The sequence below is a fragment of the Idiotropiscis lumnitzeri genome, chromosome 21 (genome assembly GCF_059441095.1).
Source record: "Idiotropiscis lumnitzeri isolate Australia: NSW breed Sydney's pygmy pipehorse chromosome 21, RoL_Ilum_1.0, whole genome shotgun sequence".
NCBI classification, from domain to species: domain Eukaryota; kingdom Metazoa; phylum Chordata; class Actinopteri; order Syngnathiformes; family Syngnathidae; genus Idiotropiscis; species Idiotropiscis lumnitzeri.
The window spans coordinates 7,339,031-7,362,000 of NC_142411.1; the positions used below are offsets into that span (position 1 = coordinate 7,339,031).

A 22,970-nucleotide genomic window follows, 5' to 3' on the forward strand; every position below is an offset into this window, starting at 1 on the left:
AGTGAGGTTATTATTACAGTGGGAAAGGCCGCCTTGAACATCAAGGAACAGAGAGAGAAAGTGGAGAAAGGGATGAACCCGTTTTCACTCATCGCGGTTTAACAGTCTTGCAATGAATGTTTTGCATCACTAAAGTTCATCACAAAATTCATCCAGGTATTGGATGCCATTCGTGTTTCCAAATCAAAAAATATTGGACAAAGTACGTCGAGGAGTGAGAAGAGAATTGAGGAAAGAGCCAATAGGAGAAATGAAGATGAAATGAGTCGAAAAGGAAAACAGTTTTTGATTGACAGGTGGGTAGGGTGGGATGAGTGGACGTTGACAGAATGACAGCTTTGATTTAGGCACTGATAGTGTGTGTGAGTGTGTGGATGTGTGCAAGTGTTCAAAAGGGGAAGCCAAGGTCAGGTTAATTGCATGACAGATGTGTGTCTGAAGTGTTCCTCACACACTGACATGTGACAGATGCGCAAGAGTTTTTAAACACGATTTGGGTTCAATACACAACTTTAAAGGCAAAAAAAAAAAAAAAAAATGTTTTGCTAAGAATATTACATTACCACGTCATCAGTAATTTCTTAATTCTAACACTCATTCTGGTGCATACGGCACATGGGCATCGAATGAATGTGAAATTTAATTTAAATTCATTAAAGTGTTGTTCTATAGAGGAGCTACTACCGTAATCTCTGGACTATAAGACGCTGCTTTTTTTTCTAGATTTTGAACCATGCGGCTAATACAACGGTGCAGCATTTCTGTGGATTTTTCTTTCACCTGTAGGGGGCGCTCTATAGTTCAGAAAATACACTAAATAAATCTTTAAATGTCGTGTATATATGTATATATATATATATTTTTTTCTTTCAAAAAAGAGTTGCTTTGGGTGCACCTTATAGTCCGGAAAATAGGGTATGTTAATTTTTTTCTCAATTTCCTCAACAGCTTGAAAATGTGAATTTTGGGCCTCCTTACTTGCATACATGGCATTTTTTATGTGATGCAAGTAAGTCATTTTCAGACCTGATGATGTGTCACAGCACACTGATGAGTTGCAGTGCAGTGGTCGGGAATCACTGAATTTGAGAACTCAATAATGAACCCTATCCGAATGACTGTTGCACAGGAGAGCGCGCTGACTGGCTGGTACCTGAGTGGAGATTCGGGACGGATCGTGTGGCCTATTCACAGAGAGACACCTCAGTATCTAAGCGTCCATCATGCCGATGTTGTGGACAACCTTGGCAACGCTTACTACTGGAATGCACCTGAATCCTACCTGGGGAACAAGGTGAGAAGGAGACGTACTGCAGAATGCATGTCCGTACACGACGGGAGCTTTTTAAATGAAGACATTTGAAATGATATGTTGCAAGTGTGCATGCAGTTCACGCTTCATCGGATTCCATACAACTTATTTATTAAACAAGAAACTTTTTTTTTTTTTTTTTGCCAGTGAAGTGTCATTTGGCGAAGTCAGGTGACATATACTTCATGAAAAGTTGCATTTTGTCAGATCAAGCTCTGGATTTACTGTACGTGCGTCATTTGTTGTATTTTGTTCGCGTCCTGGGAAGTAGTAAACGAGAGGTGGGGGGACAAAAATGAAGAGATGGATAAACAGCCACGACATAATTTAAGATTGAAATTTCAAATTGGCCTTCATCATGTTTTTTTGTGTTAAATTCCTTCCCCGGATGCCAGATCCAGCCCGCCGCATTTTCATTTTGGCCGAAAATAGGTACCACAATTGCACAGTTTCATCACTTTATACATGGATGTTATCGTTTTTTTTCACCGATACCGTTCTTAACACAAATTAAACAATTATATTTATAGCTTATATCACAATTTTTCCATGTGTTCTGATTTCCAATTAAATTTGATATTATACAGTACTTACTCAATAATAATATTCTATGCGCCCCTAAAATCGCCCGTCCATAATATACTCCCCCCTAATTTGCTCATATCCAAACCCAAAAATTAATTATCCACATTTTAATTTGGTATATTAGGATTTTTTGTGTTCAGACCCATATTTTCTTACAACAGTTCCATCTATTCACACTTGCGGCTTTGTCACATCGGTCAACGAGACGAAAGCCCTGTCACGTGATCACATGTGATTTCACAAACCCTCCAAAAATCTCAAGTCATGAGTCTCAAATGACTTTACAATCCTATAGATATCAAATATCCGAGCCCTGATCTAAAACCCGCCGCATTTGTGACATAAGACACACACTTCCAAGTGATTTCGCACACTTGGCGATGACATCATCGACAGGAAAATGCGAAGTCTCTGACCCAAGGCTGCATCATTTGGACTGCCTTGCACAAACAAAATTGAGATCTAAAAATGAGTGGACTGAAGCTAGCAGGCCTTGTGAGAACGCATCCTGCTGGGACCCCCCCCCCCCCCCCAGCGATGCTTCTCTGGATCGGCTTCCGCTAATGTTGACGATTTGAACATGTGCCTCGTTTTCTTTTGTCACGGGAGCCATGATTAGACTTTTAACACTTGAGCTGGTAAATAGCTGGAGTCCATGCTTTGTGAAGTGGAGTTGTTCTTCCACAGCAGACCGCCTGTGATGTTTGTCTGGGTGTCATGGCTTCGAGGAAGAGACTGCTGCTGCATTTCATTACTTCACCGCCCGCAGGGCCCGGCTTGTCATTTCATTTATTTGTCTGTACTTCTTCCACTTCATCCCTCCAACCATCCCTCCATCCTTGTTTCTTTTTGTGGGCCGCCCTCCTCTAACTCAGTCTGTCTCTCCAGGATTCCTATTTTCTCTCCTCCTGTTCCTTCATCTTGCCTCTCAGCTTTTTTAGAGTAAATCTTGTTTTGCCTGTTGAGCGCCATCTTAAACTTTATTCGTCCTTACGCACACGAGCATGTATGTTGTTGTTCTAGTTCAGAATAATAAACCCTGAGCTGACTTATAATTCCACCATTGTGGACGTTCAGTGACACCAAAGGTCAAGAACCAACTGCCCATTGGCAAGATTTGGCCAGCACTGTAACAACAAAAACAACCAAAAAAAAACCCCTAGAGAAATGTATTTGACCCTCGCATCATATTTTTTTCAGAAATGTGGTATGACATTTGACATTCATTTCATAACTCCTGAAACCGAAAATGATTCCCCAGCCCTGAGCTACAAAAACGGCTTGACGTCATACCACGACCAGAAAGATCTTCAACAAGGACGAGAAACGCAACTCTGTAAACTGACAGCCTGCAAAAACAGGAAGTCAGAAACATACACTCTAAGAAACTTACTTCAAATCCATCACTTTACGAATTGTGAGTTGAACAGTTGAGAGTGAGGTTTAATCTATCGCATTGGGGGGCAACCCGGGGGCTACTATGGATTCATAGTCATTTGTCTGCTGTCGCCCGAGAGGATATATGTGTGTTTGCGTGTGTGTGTGTGTGCAATTCACAGGTCACAGTTTTGTTTGGATCATGTTCAAATAGTGTATATGTCTTCGCTCAACTTCTATACGACCCTTTACCACAATTCTTCGCTTCCGTCTTTGACGGTCCACGAAAGTTGATTCATTTATTACGAATAATAATGAATTCATAATTCATTTATTAATTCCATATGCATTTGAAAATGAAACTCTTGTTGACTTTGTTATTTAGAAGTTATAGAACAGCACAGATTTAACATTGCTACGGTAGATTCCGTGCGTGGTGGCTCGGGTGCTCACTTTCGACTGCTAGACTACTTTCTGCGTAAGGAGCGCTGACCTCACCTGACCTATTTTTGCACTGATGTCTTTTTATATTAAACTCCGTCAGCATGTAAATTACTCTACTTCTTCAGGAGTATCCCAGTGTAGTGCAATTGTTTAGTTGACTTGGTTCATCTTTGCTAGACGTCAATCCTAATTTGGCTGATTTGTTGGCAAATTCTGTGTTTTTTGGGGGGCATTTGCTGGCGAAGAAATTTCATCAACAAAGACAAAACAATCCAAGTGAGAACATAGTGTCCTGCTTTGGTGTTCCACAGGGTTCAATTCCAGGGCCCCTGTTGTTTTCATTGTATCTGCTTCCTTTGGGTTCCATTTAAAAGAAACATGGCATTTCCTTCCACTGCTATGGGGATGACTGTCAGATCTATGTCCTGCTGAGCAAAAAACACACACTCTCATTGCGTCAACTGTTTTATCTGGAGGAAATCAAGACCAGTATGGCACTGAATTTCTTGAATTCCAATGACAAGAAAACAGAAGTTCTGGTGTTCTGTCCCTGTGGCCCTTGTAGTTCTCATCCTTCTAATCTAAAGCCAACAGTCTCCAACTTTTGGAATCAACCAATCCTCAATCAAGTGTCTCCAGTTGGTCCAAAATGCTACTGCTCACCTCTTGACCGATACTTCTAAGAGAGCGCACATAACTCCCACTCTTGTATCCCTTCTGTAGCTCCCTGTACATTTTAAAGTTCTTTTTTTTTTTAGAAGCTATTATTTGTTATCAAATCTTTTAATGGTCTCACTCCACCTGACCTCTCTGAACTCCTCCACCTATACGCACCTGCCTGGTGTCTCAGGTCTGCTTTTAGAGGTATCGAGGACTAAGAAAAGGCTTAGAAGGGACAGCAGTGTACTGCACTTTGTATACAGCGGTGTTTGCCTTAAAGTGCTCTACAAATAGAGTTGATTTGAGCTGACAACGTGGGCAGCTAACTCACACGCACACAAACATTGTCCGACCCTCATCAGTCAGATAATGATGTGTTTTAGAGGCAACGGGGACAGCAAAGCAGAACTGATGCATCTGAACATGAGAAACAAATGCTGCTGTCTGCTCTGTCTGTGTGTACACGGTATGAAATAGTGATTATTTGCTTCAGTCAAAGATCGTGTTACAGAGATACTCTGTGATTTGACACACACACACACACACACACACACTACTATGTCCTGTTATGAATGTCATTGGAAGTGACATGTGTAATGACAAGCGAGCCATGGCTATACGTACGTCTAAGAATGTGCGTGACAATTCCCGCAATTCATGCATGACCCGCTGTGTCGTTCAAGCCAAGGATGCTCATTGGCCCGTCAGCACGCTAAGTGGATGCTTATTGGTCCAGAAAGCACTTTGGGTATTTTATTCCTCGTCTGGAATCAAAAGCTGCTCAGGATGCTCTCATATCTGTTAGAAAAAAATGGGCTGTTGATTACATCACACCATTTTTATCTCATAAACAAATTTTATTTTGATTTTTGATTGAACAATGTTTGATCAATTCATGGCACAAATGTGCAATTATTTCTCACTGTGCTCACATAACATTAAAATGTGATCGGGTTTCGCCACTATAATCCTTTGTCGCCTTTTAAATTTCTCTTATTACTTTACTAAAATACGCATAATTGCCACCTTGCATAAAAGGAGTCGAAACAAACCGATGTCAACAAAGCTTCATGCAAATGCATTGTTCAATTCCTGCAATGTAGTCATTCATAAAATTATTAATGATACCCAATAATTAATTGACTGAATGCAACTACTGCAGCATTTATTTATTTATTTATTTATATATTTTAATGAAAGGATAGCACATCTAAATGCAAACAAGATCGCTTCGTTCCTGTAATAAAACGCAGAGGGCTCGTTGGGTCATGGTTCTATTCGTGCTTGAGCGGCGTTACAAGAATTCGCTTGACGACGGTTCAGTTCCATCTCAATCTGTAAATATGAGTGTGACTAGTGTGCCCTTTTGAGTGCCCTGCCTCTTACTGAAAGATACTTCAAATAGGCTCCAGCTCAACCATCACTCTGGAAAGGCTTAATGCTCCAAAAAATGGATGGATGGATGCTTTAGAGGTCGCTGTAAATGCTGTGTACGGGAATCTTTTATTGAGTGGCCTTGCTTCATTCATGACCGAGAGTGTGTGTTTCACCGGGTTGTTATGTTCCCATCGCTGATATTTCTCAGTATTGCCGTTGCGCAGTGAGCTACAGCTACTTGTGTTAAATCCCTATTCTTCTTTAAAGCAGTTGAGGGCTAAAGAGTATTCAAGATATCAACAGTTTCATCAGCCTTCAGTCAAAGTAGTCAAGTCGACAAATTGCTTCCATCCACCTTGTACCAAACTGCGCTCACACATTCACTGGCACGCCGGATAAAAGGCTGGAATGTCGTTCACTTGTTGGGAAAGGAGTGACAGGGAGAGACAGATGGCGAGTCGTGGGAGACAAAAGGAATGAATGGACGTGTAATGGATGATTGTGTAAGTGTCTTCAGCGAACATAAACTCTGCTAAAAACTGACATGTTCGGATTGCTTTTTCACGTCAAAGTATTCAAAGTTAGTGTGACAATCGGTTTTCATTTGATTTATCTTCCCTGCATGGCGCCTTGTCCAACAACAGCCCCTAACACGAGGCAGAACCATGCTTGTTTGTGTCCCGGTGACATATCACACTTTGATAAATAAAATCAGTTTGGTTTTTTTTTCCCCCGCGCGAGAAAATGTTTATCTGCCAGGATCACCAGCCGTCAGCCATCTTTAAGAGAATGGATGCGCGGGACATTGGTGTGCGGCGTCACTCCTAATCTGGTCACGATGGCATGAGATGGATTTGCCCATTCTACTTTCTTTTCTCCTCTCTTCCCTCTTCATTTTTTTCCCCCTGTCACTTACTTGGCTGAAAAGATGCCGTTACATCAATCACCGCAGTGTTGTGCCGCTTTTTGGCAGACAAATAATTTGCTGTCTCACTCACACACATTTGTGTGTCTGGGACGTGTCGATGTCAATCCCGTGACGTGATTTTCATGTCTATGACTTTTTCCGTTTTGTTTTTCAATTCTCTTTGTTTGACACGTCTGTTTTACAGTATACATCGACGGTAGTGGCATGTACAGAAGCGTGTTTGGCCTCTTATTTGGAGAACTGAAAAACTAAATCGGCACGTAAAAAGATGTACGGTCTTTGACGGTGAGATACCGCGTGTTCGAATGATGTCGCCAGAAACTCGTTTGACGTCCAACATTTAAAGCACATTTTGGTCAATTTCTGGGGTTCAATTGGATTGTTTGGTTATTCTATCAATATCGTATCAGTTTGTCGCATCTACGATTCTTACGCTTAATACTCCCCGTCAAGAGCAGGAAATTGCATGTATATTTATAATATAAAAATAAATAAAAAATATACATAGCTGCCTGGTTGGAGACAATAAAAATAGGTCAGAATAACAATTTTACTTTCATATGTAAACATATTCAATGCTCGCTTGTCATACGCATGGGAGGATCTGGCGGGAAGTCCACGGGAAAACTGAAGTGTGTGTGTGTGTGTCATTTTTATACCTAATCTTGTTTTATACTCCTGAGAAGAGACTATTTATATCAGGGGTGGGCAAACTTTTTGATTGGCGGGCCACAATGGGTTCTAAAATTTGACAGAGGGGCCGGAAGAGGATGGAGTGTTTTTGTAACCTCACCTCATCGGAGAAAAAAAATATTGAATTTTTAATGAAAGTGAACAAAAGCATTACAACAATATATGTCTTTAAAAAAAAACACATGATTTGGAAAATAAAACATTAACAAGGTTTTTTCATGAAATTTTTTTCAAGTTAGGTGGGCCGGATTAAAACATTTAACAGGCCGCATGTGGCCCCCGGGCCGTAGTTTTCCCACACCTGGTTAATATGATCCAATATTTTTTTTTCTCTTTTGCGCATCTTTTCCATATTTTTATTTCAAATCATCCCTCTGTGTTCTTCCTCCTTGTCCGACGCTCACGTTGACGGTATTACAGGGATCAAGTGCTCAAAGTGATACAATCATACGATTATGCTTTACAATTGCATATCGGGCGAGTTCACATATTTAAAATGATACTTTCTCAAGCAGCCATGCTTTCCTTGCACCGACAGCAACGCAAACTTTCTGATTGGGGTTCTGACCGCGCGGATGATACCTTCTTCCTCTTGATTTCGGTCACCAGAGTTAATAACAGGCTTAGTAAGCTCTCAAGGGGGATCGCGCTGATGTCTTTTGTCGCTGCCAGTGTGTCAGTGCCACTATTGTTCTTTTGTTTCTGTCTCCTCTAATTCCACTCTCCCCATGCTTTCAGACTTTCTTGCTCTTTTCTACTCCCCACGGTGGCTTCCTTTTATTTCCTCTCCCCGGTGCAGAGATTTGGTCATTAGGTTGCCATGGCAAAAGCTTTGATTACTTTCCACATTGAATGTCTGAAATTGAAGAAGCAGTGACCATCCGACACATTTCCTTCGACATGCTTATAACCCCGGATTTAAACGCACTTGAAATACTGGTTCAACTTTTCCTACACTACAAATCGCTTTATATTGTTATACATCTTGAAAGAGCAAAGACAGCTAAAATAATTCAAGATCACAGCCAATCCTAATTCTCACTCATTTCACCTTCATGAAAGAACGACTATCATCCAATAAACGGGCCGCAGCATTGTAGTGTGACTGCTTGTATCAGCATTTGCGCTATTACGTTAAAAGCCAATTTGTCGTCTTGTGTTGTGTCTTTTACGTTCACAGTGCCGCTATTAAGCGCCGGCTCTATTTGATTAGATGGGCCATCCATACCGGAGGGCAAGTCGGTTAATCGTGAGGAAGATGATGCGGCCCCTCCGCACTGTGCCTTTCAACTATGATTTTACTGTCGTCCGGAGTCCAAATCAGCAAATGGGGTTAGATAGAGAATAAGTGTTAGTCAATAAAATGGTCAGCACGGTTTGCGTGTGTGTGTGTGTGTGTGTGTGTTTTCATTCAGCTGTGAAATGGGTGATTCCTCCTCCAGGTCTAAGAATGAGTGCAAAAGATGGAAGAGGTTTATAGAGGCATTAAATCCACTTCTATACCCCCCGCCCCCCTCCCGCCTTCAACTTTCCCTCTTTGTCCTAAGATCAGTTTCTGACTCCTCTTCCTTCAACATTGCTCATTTCTTTCTGTTTTTATGGCCTTCACTGCAACCCCCTCCCTTGTATGAGCGTTCAGGTTGCAGAGAGAGGAATAAATTCTGCCATCATGCTGACACAGCGTTGTGCTCTCTACTGTAAAGCCGATTCTGTATAGTTGACAGAAATACTCTCGTCCTCTCATTCTTATTGAGTTTATACAGTATATAAAGTTTGGTGAATGAAGTACCATCAGTTGTGCTACACTGGTTTTATTACTTTTTATTATTATGCATCGTCACTTTTTTAAACATCAACTAGCCAGACAATCAATGTGAACATGTTTTTAAAGAGGAACTCATCACACACATTTTCTTTACTCTAATACGTTCTGTGCAGCCCCCAATAGTCTAAACATTTTTTTGTGGAATATGAATTAAAAATATGTACAAAAAAATAAGCTAGCTCTTATTGTTATTCTTATTATTTTTATTATTAATGGATAAAGTGATTAATATCTGAACAATATTCAATATTCACTTTTGGGGAACAAAAATTACATAAGTGCGGCTGTGATTGTTTTGTTTCAAGAACGACTATGTTGCAGTGAACCATTTTGCCCATATCATTTATTATATTATTTTATTTTTTTTAAATATTTACTCTTTATTTTCTACGCACCAATTTGTGCACAAAACATTAATAATTAATATTAATGATCAATAATAATAATAACAATAATAATACTAATAATAATAATATTCTTTAAGCACAGGGTGATTTGGAATTAAAGAAAATAAATAAATAAATACAGCAACGCCTTTTGGTCTGTCCACTTGATTAATTGAGATTTCGAAGCCGGCTTTGAGAAACTGTCACGGTCCGGTTACATTTCACTCTGAATTTGCAAAGACTATACACATCTCGTCAAGACGATCTCGCTCCTTGCTAAATCCAGTGTTTCTACCCAAGCGACTGCATTTTGCAATCTTAAAAAAAGTGTAAAATATATATATATATATATATATATATATATTTTTTATTTTTTTTATTTTTATTTTTTTTTTTATTTTTTTTTTTTTATTTATTTATTTATTTATTTATTTATTTATGGCTTCATGATATTCATGCTCCAGCAGTGTACAATATCACCCCCAGTGCACCGTGTCTGCCTTATAATATCAGGCATGAAACCATGTAATTAAATATTTGTTTTCTTGATGGCAAGGATTTCGAGGACATTTTTCCTACTGTTATCCGCATCATCAGTATTGGCCCGCATATTTGCCGCATCAGCAAACCCTGCTAAATAGTTTATCTAATAAACAGACATACCCACACAATGCACAGTAATTGGGAATCCAATGCGAAGTCTTTTAGAGTGATGTTTCAGCACATTGCTTGTGCTATATAGAAATGAGGGGGAAAATGTTTTTTTTTTCTAATTGTGTTCTATAATGGAAAAAAAATAATTCAGTTTCCATTTTGTGTTGGATTTTTTCAGCTACCAGCCTACGGGGGGACCATGGTCTACACTGTGTCTTACACTATTGATCAGCAGGAACAGAATATAAGAGTCACTTCAGAACTAGACCTAATCATTGAGGTAAGTTCAACCCATTGGAGTTTTTTTTTTTTTTTTTTTTAAATGTCTACAACCACCTTGGTTACTATAGTGGCTGGATAAACGTTACCAACTCTCTTGTGTCTTCGCCCTCTTAAAATTACCCAACTAGCTACATAATGAAAAAACGCTAAAGGATGTTTCGATAAAATAAAAGGCAGGGAGCATTGAACAAGCAATTCAATTAAAATGAAAGAGACTAATTGGATGATGAAGGATAGAAGCAGGAAGGGGAACGACGGGTATAGAAAATAGAACGAAAGATGTACAATCAGCTAATGTTATTTAAAGACATGTCAGGAAGAGTGACAGACTAGGAGGAGGAGGAGGAGGGGAAAAGGAGAAAGACAAGTGTCGGCCTTGTTGTCAACAAAAAGCTGCTCGCAACGATGACAATAACGAACCACCTACACGCTGTCAAGCTGCTAGCTGTCTCTCTCTTTGCCGTCTGTCTCGCCGCAATCAACACTTCCAACGTGCATTATTTGTCCGACAGCCGCCAACAAGAATGCAAACACGTGCATTGTATGCATCTCGAAAAGGATGAAAGGACAATGACACCTCACCCGTCGTGACCATCCGCAAATATATTAGGAAGGGATACAAGCGACACAAAAGCAAAACTCTACAATAGTCAATTCAAGGCATCGGAGTACCTGCGGAAAACCACTCAGACTGTGAGGCAGACGTGCTAACCGCCGTGGATCCTCTAATCAAATAAAAGACAATTACAGGACACGAATCCCTGCCTTGTGGCTTTTCAGCATTATGCTGTATTGTTAAATAATTCAGTACCTCTGTGGACAGCGACAAACAAAAGTATCGTATTTCCTCAAGTAGTGGCCATCCCTCAAATCGATAGTGTCCTAATTAGTTCCAGAGTGTGGCATAAAAAAAATTAAAACAAAACAAAAAAAAAAAAAACTTGCTCTTTAGAATCCTTTTATATTTATTTTATTATATATTTTAGCTACCTCCTAAAATTGTTTTTTTTTTTTTTTTAATCAGATAACCGATTAAATAATTTGTTCATGAATGTATTGAACATAAAGTACGAGTAGATTTACATATACAATTTACATATTTTCTGTTAAATAATTTCTATGGTAATTATTATATTATACTAGAGGTTATAAAAAAAAATAAAAAAAAGCAAAGGTTACCTAAAGCATTTCAGAATTAATCTCCATAGTAAAATAAATAAGTAACACACATTTATGGGCTCAACAGAGTCTGGAGGAACTTCCCGAAATATTATTTGATATCCATTGTGGGAAGAATGCCGCAAGTGGGTTCGATTGCGATATTCCATTTTACTTATCAAACACGTTTAATATTTAAGATTGTTGACCCGACTCATTTCGGACCCTATTAGCAGGACAAATCCCCTCTTAAAACCCCTCAGACCAAGGGATGATCTTATAAAATAATTTTACAAGACATAATTTAGAGATATTAGATTTTGATGTCCTTGGCAGATTCTGCTTCACTTGAGTGTGCGTCTAATTATAGATCGTGTATTTTTCATTCAGTAGCTTGGCCCATAAACTGTACTACACGTCTGCCTCAGCACAACTTTTGCTACCCGTCTCCCTGTGTGCTCTCCATCTCCTCCCTCAATTAGTCGTTATTTAATGGCTTATCGGCATGGTGGGCACACGTTCCCCCTCCCTTCCCTCTCCATCAGCGGTTGTCACTCTGTGTTAACCGCTACATGCCATCGATCCGTTCTCAACAAGAGATCGTCAAATCCCCGGCCGAGGCTCGATTCACTTTTCATTGAATCTGTTCGCAAATATTGACAGAACTTGCAGCTATTCATCTAATGATTCTTAAATTATTCCCTCCACGATCATTTGGAAATTTAAAGAACAAAACAACGGAATAACACATTTCTCTCTCCGGCAGGGCGGTGGGATGAAGATTACAGACCGACGGTACGGGCAACCCGTGTATCCGTCCTCACCGCGCACCAATACCATCGCCCTCCTTCCTGAAAACTTCCTGGTTTCCGACACTGCTCATCCAGTCAGTCGTAGGGACTTCATGACCGTCTTGGCAAACATGACCCGACTGATGGTCAGAGCCTCCTACAGTACAGAACCCAGTGCCGTGTACAGGTATAAGAACACCTCGAGGCATCGGATCCCACGTGAAAGCAGTTTGAAAATGACTAACATGTTTGTGTTTGGGTAGACTCCACTTATTGTCGATGCAAGTCGCTTCTCCCTTTGCCAAAGGAGGCAAGAAAGCATCGGCTGTGGAAATGTGCTCTTGTCCACCCGGGTATGCCGGAACATCATGTGAGGTAAACACATTTAAAGGAAGTCCTCATTGTGAACTGTCCTAAAATATTCTTCTGGCTGCAATTTTACTTGCTCATAGGAGCTATGGGATGAGTTGCGAGAGACAGACTGTGTCACGGTGTCAGTGGCGGTCGCCATCATAGCTAGAGAGAGCTTGCATTCTTGCCAAACTGGTCATAGTGGAGTGTAAACTAAACACCAAAATGTCTTTTGCTTCTTTTCCTCGTTTAAGCTAAATCAGGGGTCCTCAATCATGTTCCTCGACAGCCAGTGTCTCTGCTGTTTTCCATCTCTCCCTGCTACAACACACCTGATTCAAATGATCTGATAATCAGCAAGGTCTGCAGAAGCGAGATAACACTTCTGATCATTTGAATCAGGTGTGTTGCAGCAGAGAGATTTGGAAAACAGGCTGGACATCGGCACTCGAGGAACAGGAATGAAGACCCCTGTATTAAAGTATACTCCAGTTCCAGGTGATTTGAGAACATCTGGTCTGTATCATAGATCTGAACAGCCACACACCAAAAACATCAGAGAAGAGCTCTTTAAAACCTGACTTTCAGGAAAATATTGAACTTTTAACGATTATCAAATGAAACCATTTTGGGTCCATCAGATAAGGAGACACCGCAAGTGACAATAACTAAAAGTGCGAAATGTTAGTGGTCAGATGTGGATCTCAGAAAATAGACCTCATACCAACCAATTTAACACATGGCTGTTTTAGGCTTGTGTTGGTGGATTCCGAAGAGTGGATGGTAACCTGTACAACGGGGTGTGTGAAGTGTGTCATTGTCACGGGCATGCCGCACAATGCCACCAGATCACAGGCCACTGCTTGGTAAGTTCTTAACTATGCCTTTTTTTTTTAATTCATCTTAAGTCATATTTATAAGGGGTTGGACTCGTACGGCAAATCTGCGATCACCGTTCGTAGCCGGGGTGTTCATGCAATGGCCCTAATATTTATATTTATATTGACGCGAGTCACTGTATTCATTTCCAGCCGCAATATAATGTTTACAGACAGAATATTGTATAATGATTCAACCCTGCACCATTATCTAGATGTTCGCACCAATAATTTTTGGGGATATCTGACATGCTTGTATTTCCGTTGTGAACTCCATTGATTTTTAACATGAATAATCGTCAGAAGCTTTTGACTGTCCACACATATCGGTCGATGACTGAGTCACAGTTTATGCTATATTCTCAAGACAAAGTCAGAATAGAGTGCACCAGATAGAGTGACCATCAAGTATTGACTCACGCTCATTTCAACAAATGGAAGCGTTCCTTATAAGATGTGATTTATTCATTTAAAAAGGACCTAATTCGTCCCCCCCACTGAAATTAATTATAGGAAAAATAAATGCATTACAACATGAAAATGAGGACAAATGCTGTTACGATGGAATAATTCCGGACCAACGAATTGAGGACATGCGATATGCATCACAGTATGGGATAGCGGTCCCCAGATAACATTCACAACAAGTTCTCACTGGAACAACATCAGAGCAAGAATTATAAAATAAAATAACCTGTCCCTAATGAGCCACACATTTCTACTACTTCCAAAATGTCCAACAGAGATAAACAGACACCATCTAGAGGCCATTTGAGGGATAGCAGATTAATACATACACACCCATATCATCAATGCCCATGTGCACATTACCACCGGCTAACACGCACAGACACAAACACGCCGTGAAGTGTGTTGTGAACAGCAGAGAACGAACATTGTGGCAGATTGGTGGGTGGGTTCTTTTTTTACTCACTCAAACACACTTCATACCCGATGCGAGACAGCTTGACAGTTATTCACTCAAACACACACACACACTCACACACACGCACACGTTTATATATTCATCCACAGTGATTGGCAGACCGATACATGCTCAAAGCAGAATGACTGAATATTCTTTTGGCTTGTGCGGGTGCTTGTGTCAGCAGCGAGGAGATATTTGATTTAAAGAGGAACTAGACTGGAACATGGATGACACACATACAGGACAGTGTAGTGACTTTAAAATAATATTTTCAGTTTTTTTTTTATCATCAGGACAGCAAATTGTGTATTAATGTTCAGATTTGTATATATATATATATATATATATATATATATATATATATATATATATATATTTAGAAATATAAATTAAAATGCAGCGTGTGACAATCAGTTCTTACCATTGCAGGTGATGAAACAATTTTCTAAATTGAATTAGCGCCGTGTTTGACTTTCGCTAATATTCCCATGTGCGGCTTGATTATGAAGCACGTCGGTTACAAAGTTCTGGCTCATCTGATTTAGCCCTAAGTGCTTGGTTGCTATGGTAACAAAATGCAATCTAATACTCATCATTGTACCACATCATTAGGTTTCCTTTCCTCGGGTTTGTTTATCCTTTTTTCTCTCGATAATCTGCAAAAGCGTCTTTAATAGACGTCTTAATTTTGCTCTTCAAGTCAAAGTGCTAATCCTCCCTTTTTGTGATTCAATCAATCTTGACCTTTGCCCCCCAAAATACACAATCTAAAATTGCCTTTTTCTGTTTCCTTTTTTTTTTATTCCTTTTTTGCAACAAAATGTACACAATTAGTATTTCCTCGAAATATAGTTGGGTCGCTCCATGGCAACTCACTAAACTCAATAAAACCTAATGTGCTTATTGATCGCGATTCCATCTCCAATTTGACATCAATCGGAGAAAGGGTTTGGGCGCAAAGCCCCGCCGAATGTTGTCATTTTGGGGAAAAAAGGGGCGTGGCCACCTTCCTTTGAACCCTTATACTACTGAGTCAAGCTTCACAAAAAATGATATTGTTGGAAAGGGAATTCAATAAGGATTCAGAATTGGTGCATATTTTAGTAACTCGACCTTTTGACCTCAAAATTGACCTTGTGGATCACGTGACCTTAATTTTTCATGACATGTATTCTCTAGTTCCAAAAATGTTTTTTTAGCAGCAATAAGGACAAAGCATCCATACCCTCACAAGCTGTTTGAAGCAATCCATTTTTTAATTAATAACACAAATTAATTTGAAATTTGATTTCAGGTGAGTAATGTCTCACAGCACACCAGTGTGCCACGGCATCCTGGTTGGGAAATCACTCATCTAACCTACATTTTATGTTTACTCCAGGACTGTTCCCACCACACCACCGGACCCCACTGTGACACCTGCCAACCTGGTTACTACGGCGACGCCACCCAAGGGTCAGCTACAGATTGTCAGCCCTGCGCCTGCCCTCTCAATTTGCCCAGTAACAAGTAAGTTATCTAGACACTGGGACTAATTCTAAAAAATTGTCATCAAACGACTCAATCTCACTCTGGTGACCTTTGGCTCCTGTGGCACTCAATTCCTTCTTCGACCTCTCCGTCCTCATCTTCTCTGCTCTTCTTATTTATTTTTTTGTAAAGCATCACAGGAAAAAAAAAACGCTGCCTGGTGGTAGAGCTGAAATATCACGAGAGCAGTTGGTGTAAATGTCATCGAAGATGGGTAGAATCACTTTAAGAGCCACCAAAAATCGGATGCAGCTGGTGACTCCCTCCTCTGAGACGAAGTTAAAACCCCTTGGAGTGTTGCCTCTACTCTGCGAGGCTAAAATAACAGGTGTCTCACTGAAGTAATCACATGACTTAAGCTAATAAATTCTAGGCTGCTCAGTAAATATTTTGATCCGATTGTAGAAGTATAACACGGCTGAAATATTAAAGGGGAAGTCAACTGGAATAAATTATTCGGAATAATATCTTCTATATGCCTTCACGAGTCGAAACATGACATTCGGAGTAATATTGTGTTTTTGGAATATGTAGCTGCCAGACGAGGTAAAATGAATTCACTTTTTGGCTTCTATACCTGTCAATGGTAGTGAATGAGCTGATAGCAATTTGCGGCAGTAAACGGCAAATGCAAAGCAAATGAGCTTTGTTAAACTCGTTCATGGTGTTTTGTGTCGTTACATGGTGCTAATAACATAATAAAAACAAGAGTTCATGTTTTTCCTGAAAATCTTTGTTCAGTCAACGTCCACAACCAAAGCCATGTAACCAAATTCAAGATTTGTGGCTGACCCCTCCTCGTACGGTGGATGCTTGTGCGTCATCCTATTCAAAACCACCATCAAAAGTGGACAAAAAAAAAAAAACTTCCAAAAAACTTGACTGACGGCAAGAAGTGCAATGCATCAAAAACCATGCATATGGAAAAAAACTTTTTTTCCAACAGTTGTCCACTGTAACGCAAGAGTTGGCTGTATTGAAACGTCTTTTCTCAAACCAGGAATACCCAATTGAATCACACACACTCGTCTCACACACGGCAGCTGAGAATTTTCATGATGGAATGGCGATGAGCCTTGTCCAAACTGCCTCTCTCGAGCTAAAGAGAGACACATCTCTCTTTCAGTCTGCGCATTAGCCCCACCCCCCCACCACCTCCGTCTTCCCGTTAACCTCCTCCCCCCCTACAGTAATAATAGCCTGGAGGTGCCAAGCCCTGCGGCCCCCCTCAAAAATAACCCTCAATTCCCTTGCTTTATGTCTACCGAAACCCATCATTCAAACAACCAGTCAACCAGACAGGCTGTTCCACTTAGCGAGAATGTCAAAGATCTTAATGTGTAAAAAACAAAAAAACTAAAACATTCTAGTGATTTAAAGAAAATCAATCCCAAAATCAGTTTAGTATTCCGTGTGGTTGAGTTTAATTTACACCCGGGCTCAATTAGATCCATCCTAAGCACGCATCAAGTCGTTCCTGTCAGTTATCGACATCCGGCCACGTCATCTCGTCTCATTTATTTGTGCTCCGAAGAAAATGAATCAATATTTTTGTGAATATACCGGAACGTAATCGTAGCCGACTCGGATGCCGTCTTTTTGCTTGGTGAGTTTCTGTTCTGTTTGTTTTTAATGACTTCCTCCATCCTTCACAACTGAGATCGGCGTGATATCGTTTTTAATTTGCGTACTTCGAAAAAAGAATTATACGCATCGTACAATCTGAGACCTTGATTAGACACACCTGCGCTGACGAGAGGCACATCCGATATTCTGCCTTTAGGAAATTTTACATTTTGCTGGACACCGTCCTCGAGATATTAGTTACGATTGTTTTTTTTATTGAAGTTGTAGATGGTGCAACGGCACTGCTGATTGCGAGTCGCTCCTAATATTTCGGTTTCATTATTTTACCAACGTATAATTGTCAAAGTCAGCCATAATATACCAAATAATTTAATATATACCTGCATTTTTTTTTATTTGAATATTTGTATTTTTCTATCAATATTTGTTTTAATATGCAAATATTTCATATCTTGTTTATACTTTGTGGCAGTAAAAAGTTTGGGCCAGTGGAGCTCACACGGCCAGCGAATGAACCAGTCCGGGCTCGGAACCTGAGCCAGCAGAACTATCTATAGTATATGAGAGTGGGAGGGTGACTCGCTCTCACTCGGTCTCGCTCACTCACTCTTCATTGAGGGAACATTTTCAGAGGAAGAGTGTTTGCAAAACCCGAGTGCACGACATGGTACATGTATGAACGTGAGAGAGGGCACACGGGAAGACGAACAATGGCCCTAACGCATTTCTGTCCTCTCTTCCTCATCGTCATCCTCATCGCACCTATCTCCGCTGTGGGACAACGACGCGGAACCAACAATCAACTGAAACTCAAACTTGGGCATCCCGACAACCGCAACAGTTTCAGCCCAACTTGCCATCTTGGTGAGGGAGGAGAGCTGCTGTGTGACCAGTGTCAGCCTGGATACACCGGATCAAGATGTGATCGGTAAAACACACACACAGACTAGTACTCTAATCATTTGTCGAAACATTTGAAAGAAAAACACTTTATATCGCTAAAAAATTGGCAAAAAAATAAATAAATAAATAACACACACATGTGGGCTGCGCCAAAAAACAAATTTGAAGTCACCAAATTGTGACATAGGAGGTTTTGTAATGTCATTTTAAAACCACTCATTGTGTAGATCTGAAAATTAAATTGACTTTAAATGCACTGATTCATTTCCAGTTTTCAAATCTCACCTGTTCCTGCTTTGTAACTGTTGTTTCATTTTCTGCACCCACTTAATTGTTTTCCGTCGTCATTCTATTTATTTTTTTGCCCCCTCATCAATCACAGTCAATCACTGACAAAAAAAAAAAAAACCTCACTTATCCTATAATAGCCAGTCAGGTCTTTCTCTGTCTTGCTTCTTAAGCTGCCCACCCTTTGAAGCTAACTTTCTTCTTAATGGACCGCTTCTCTAAGCCTTCCTGGCAGTACTTTGTCAGCTTTATTGTGCCAAAGCCTCATTTGCAAGACATCCCGAAAGACGACGCAATAGCACTGATCCCTCACAAGCTATATTTTGTACTTTTGTGGATATGAATATCATTAGCCTGTACAATTGTTTTTGATTCTTATGATATTTGATAAAAAAAAATTTTATTTTATATATTTTTTTATTACATGTCTGACATTCACAATCATGAACTTGCAGTTCTATTAAAAGTCTGCCTAGCTGTGGATACTAGTCTGCGTGCTATTATGTGGCTGGTTGACACATGGAGAGTAAATATAGACTGACCCCCTTAGGTACGATGGATTACATTCGCCTCAGGGCTTCAAATTGAAATAATAAAATCATATTCAAAATATGGACTTGAAATGTGTATCTGTGAGGTGATTTTTTTTTTCAGTATCGTCAGTTGCGATATTGCCCCCCCCCCTCTCTCTCCTAGCCTGCTAGTCTGCATAGTCTGCATGCCCGGGCTATGCTGCCCACTGCAGACTCTCTTTTTATAAACGCCATCAGCCAAAGGGGTGAGGCAAAACCACTTGCTGTCATTCCAGACATTCAATAGCAGATAGGCATCATCGCCGTTTCGGAACCCATCAGTGACAAATATGGACGACCCGTTTAATGGAGGTCAACTGTGTTAAGAGGGGGAAAAAATATTTCACATAAATGATGTTACACAAAAGTACTCTTTTTTTTTTTTTTTTAGCGCTGTGATAGAATAGCAAGAGAACGGTTGACAAAAGTAACCTGTATTCAAAAACGTGAAGAAGTTGAAGCCATTCAGCAAGGTTGCAGTCTTGCGCAACATTACAATAAGAGAGCAAAAGAAATGAAGTAGTCGCCCTTTCAGTATTGGAATTTTAATTCCCTATAAAAGTGCTTCGAACGGACAATTCATCGAATTGTAAAGCTGTAACAAATCTGCTCATAATTAACCGCACGTAACCGTGAATTAGAGAGTGCACATTGCAACTTTTTTTTTTTTTTTTTTTGGGTTGTGCTTTCAAACCCACATCCATTGTCCATCGTGTGGTGCACCGTGATGCCAAGAAACTGGATCACAATAATGGAGACGGCAGACCTTGGATAATACGTGATGAAATTCAACATCTGAATAAAACATCCCGCTTTAGAAATGGATCTTACAATTAACATCCATACGCAGCTCTGGAAAAGAATTATTAAGAGTCCACAGCGAATTCAGATGGCGGCGGTGTGATTTAGAGTGACTATAATGACAATTTTGACGGTGGTGTTCTTGGAAAACTGAAATGTGTGATATTACCATTTTTAACACTATAAATGTTAGCTTAAAATAAATTAAAAAAATAAACATGCAAGCTTCCGTCACCTCATCCATGCCAATTAAAAGAAACCATAATTAATCATGTAATTAATTTGTGCTTGTTCGGTACACCTTTTTGCGAAATTGAATTTAATCAAGAGGAAAAAAAAAAAGCAGCACGCGTGTTCAGGCGCGATCAAAAGTAGCTTTTCGCAGGGAATCTTGTCAGCTTTTGTAAAGTGAATCCACTGACAGATAAATTGGCCAAATGTCCTTGTTACGTTCCTCCGAGCCGTAACGATTTAATTTAGCATAAAGGTCAGAATCCAAATTTTCGAGGTGGCCCACATAATTGCACAAGTTGAGCGAAAATAAAATGGATAGCTTCTTTAAAAGGTCATCACTTGTTTCTGTCATTCCTATGATAAACGGTAGCGACGACAGTTCATCATAAGTGGCTCTAAAAACACATTTTTAAATACGAGACATCCTCAAATAGACGATTTGCAATTTGATTTGGAGCGACCAATGCATGCAGCAAATTTGATGCCATCGCCACAGTCCTTTTTTCCTTCATCATCCTACCACTCCGACTTATTGTCAACTTCCTCCCCATTGAGACGTTTCCGATCAGGTGTCCCTCACCTCCTCCCTCATCCTTTTCATTTTTTTCTATAAATACCATCACTTCTTCTATCTTCACTTCTTTTGAAATTAAACTTTATCGCCAATAAGAGAATGGAATGAAATGGATCACAGTAATAAATATGTTTTCATATTTTTCCTTCTAATTTGGATCCTGCAGTGGGAGCCGGTTCTACGTTTAACACACACACACACATACTCGTTTTTGCCAATTGTGGGGTCCACTTTATTTAGTACACACTCACACACACACACGCGCGCACACACGCACACACCCACGAAAGCTAATAAACCAGCTCTATTGAGTACCATTGAGGGTCAGCAGTAATAATAGCGGGCTGCTCTTGGCTCTTTCCCACTCTTTGTCCTTTCCACACCCTCCTCTCTAAACTCAATTCTCTCTCCAATCTGAAGACACTTCTCTTCCCTTCTTGTCGTCCTCTAGTACCCCCCCCCCCCTATCAATATCAGCCATGCTTTCTTATTTCATCTCAATTCACCCCCCCCCCCCCCCCTTCTCTGCTCACGGCATGGCGCAGCACTCCAAGTCTCGGGACTGACTTTAATGATGAACTAAATGAAGGTGTGTCAAAGCAGAAATTATTGGAATGGTGCAACAATTGACACTTGTTACTTTTTGTGATTCCTGTTTCGTAACCGAATGATTCAAGTTGGTTATTGAGTCTGTAGAAATGACAAGTTTTGACCTCTTCTGTCGCTATGCCCCCCCCACTCCCTCTAGTTGCTCCAACGGGTTTTACGGACAGCCCACTGTCCCAGGAGGCTCCTGCCAGCCCTGCGATTGCCACGGTAACCTGGACCTGTCTACACCCGGCAGCTGTGATCCAATCACAGGCCGGTGTCTGCACTGTCGACATGGTTACGGCGGCGTGGCTTGCGACAGTTGCGATGAAGGATTTTTCGGCGACGCCATCACTGCAAAGAACTGTCAGCGTAAGTGGCACCTCAATGTCCAACCGCGGTCTGTTCAGCGAGATTGGTCAAAGCTTCATTTGGGGAACTTCGGCTAGCGTCTGCGTGTCAGCAGGGGTGTAACACTGCTAAGTGATATTTCCTCTACGAAAAAAACCCCCCTCAATTGTTACAAACTGTTGTCTTTAATCCAAGTACAGAAACAGTCAGAACACCATCTGGAGTGTGTGCTGCGCGTGTTTTGCTGCTTGTGTGCTTTTGTTGTCTTGCTTGGCCGGATAGCTGAGAGCAGCTGTAGAGGTGTGATGTCGGAGCGGCTCACTGGCAGCCAGCTGCGTTCAAGAGTGAGAACTACAAAGTCTAACTGGATAAAAAAAAAAAAAAAGAAAAAAAAGGGAGATACACGTGCAGATGATGCTTGTCTATGAAAACGGGAAAAGACGAGCGATTGGCAGGGTGTCCAATCAGCAGACAGAAAAAGCACAAAGGCAGCTCGATGGCCCGACTTTGACGATTAATATATGTTTGATAGTTCATTGTTCTGTAGCTGTTTTCCCTCCACCTAGCTAAATGGTTATTGATTAATCGGCCTGATCTATGGCACTACTCCAGAGCTGATTGGCCGCTCATGTCTGCGAGATGGAGGGTTGTTATTGATCCTGCGCAAATGACAAAAGACTAGCAGGAATTATTAAAAGACAATAACTCTCTTTCTGTCTCTCTGTCTCTCTTTATCACTCCAAGTCTTAATGAATTTTATTGAGTGGCGCCGCAGAGTTTGGGTCAAGTCCATTTGCGTTCCATTAGACTGTAAAAATGCCAGACTTTTTGGTTTGTTTTGAGGTCAGCGTTCACATCCGTGGCCATTCATGCTGTCAACATCCCTCCGGTCGACACGAATGCCTGGTTAAAT

The 22,970-nt window shown here is 40.5% G+C and overlaps 1 protein-coding gene across 1 annotated transcript in view; it reads left to right on the forward strand.

The window, feature by feature from the left end:
- lama2 (laminin, alpha 2) overlaps positions 1 to 22,970 on the forward strand; it is a 110,097-nt gene that overhangs the window by 37,935 nt on the left and 49,192 nt on the right. Inside the window, exons 14-21 of the mRNA XM_088286465.1 lie at positions 1,130 to 1,294; positions 10,420 to 10,521; positions 12,448 to 12,659; positions 12,736 to 12,847; positions 13,576 to 13,689; positions 16,011 to 16,138; positions 18,588 to 18,674; positions 21,867 to 22,078. Coding sequence (XP_088142591.1) covers positions 1,130 to 1,294; positions 10,420 to 10,521; positions 12,448 to 12,659; positions 12,736 to 12,847; positions 13,576 to 13,689; positions 16,011 to 16,138; positions 18,588 to 18,674; positions 21,867 to 22,078 — 1,132 coding nt within the window. The remainder of the gene's footprint in view (positions 1 to 1,129; positions 1,295 to 10,419; positions 10,522 to 12,447; positions 12,660 to 12,735; positions 12,848 to 13,575; positions 13,690 to 16,010; positions 16,139 to 18,587; positions 18,675 to 21,866; positions 22,079 to 22,970) is intronic.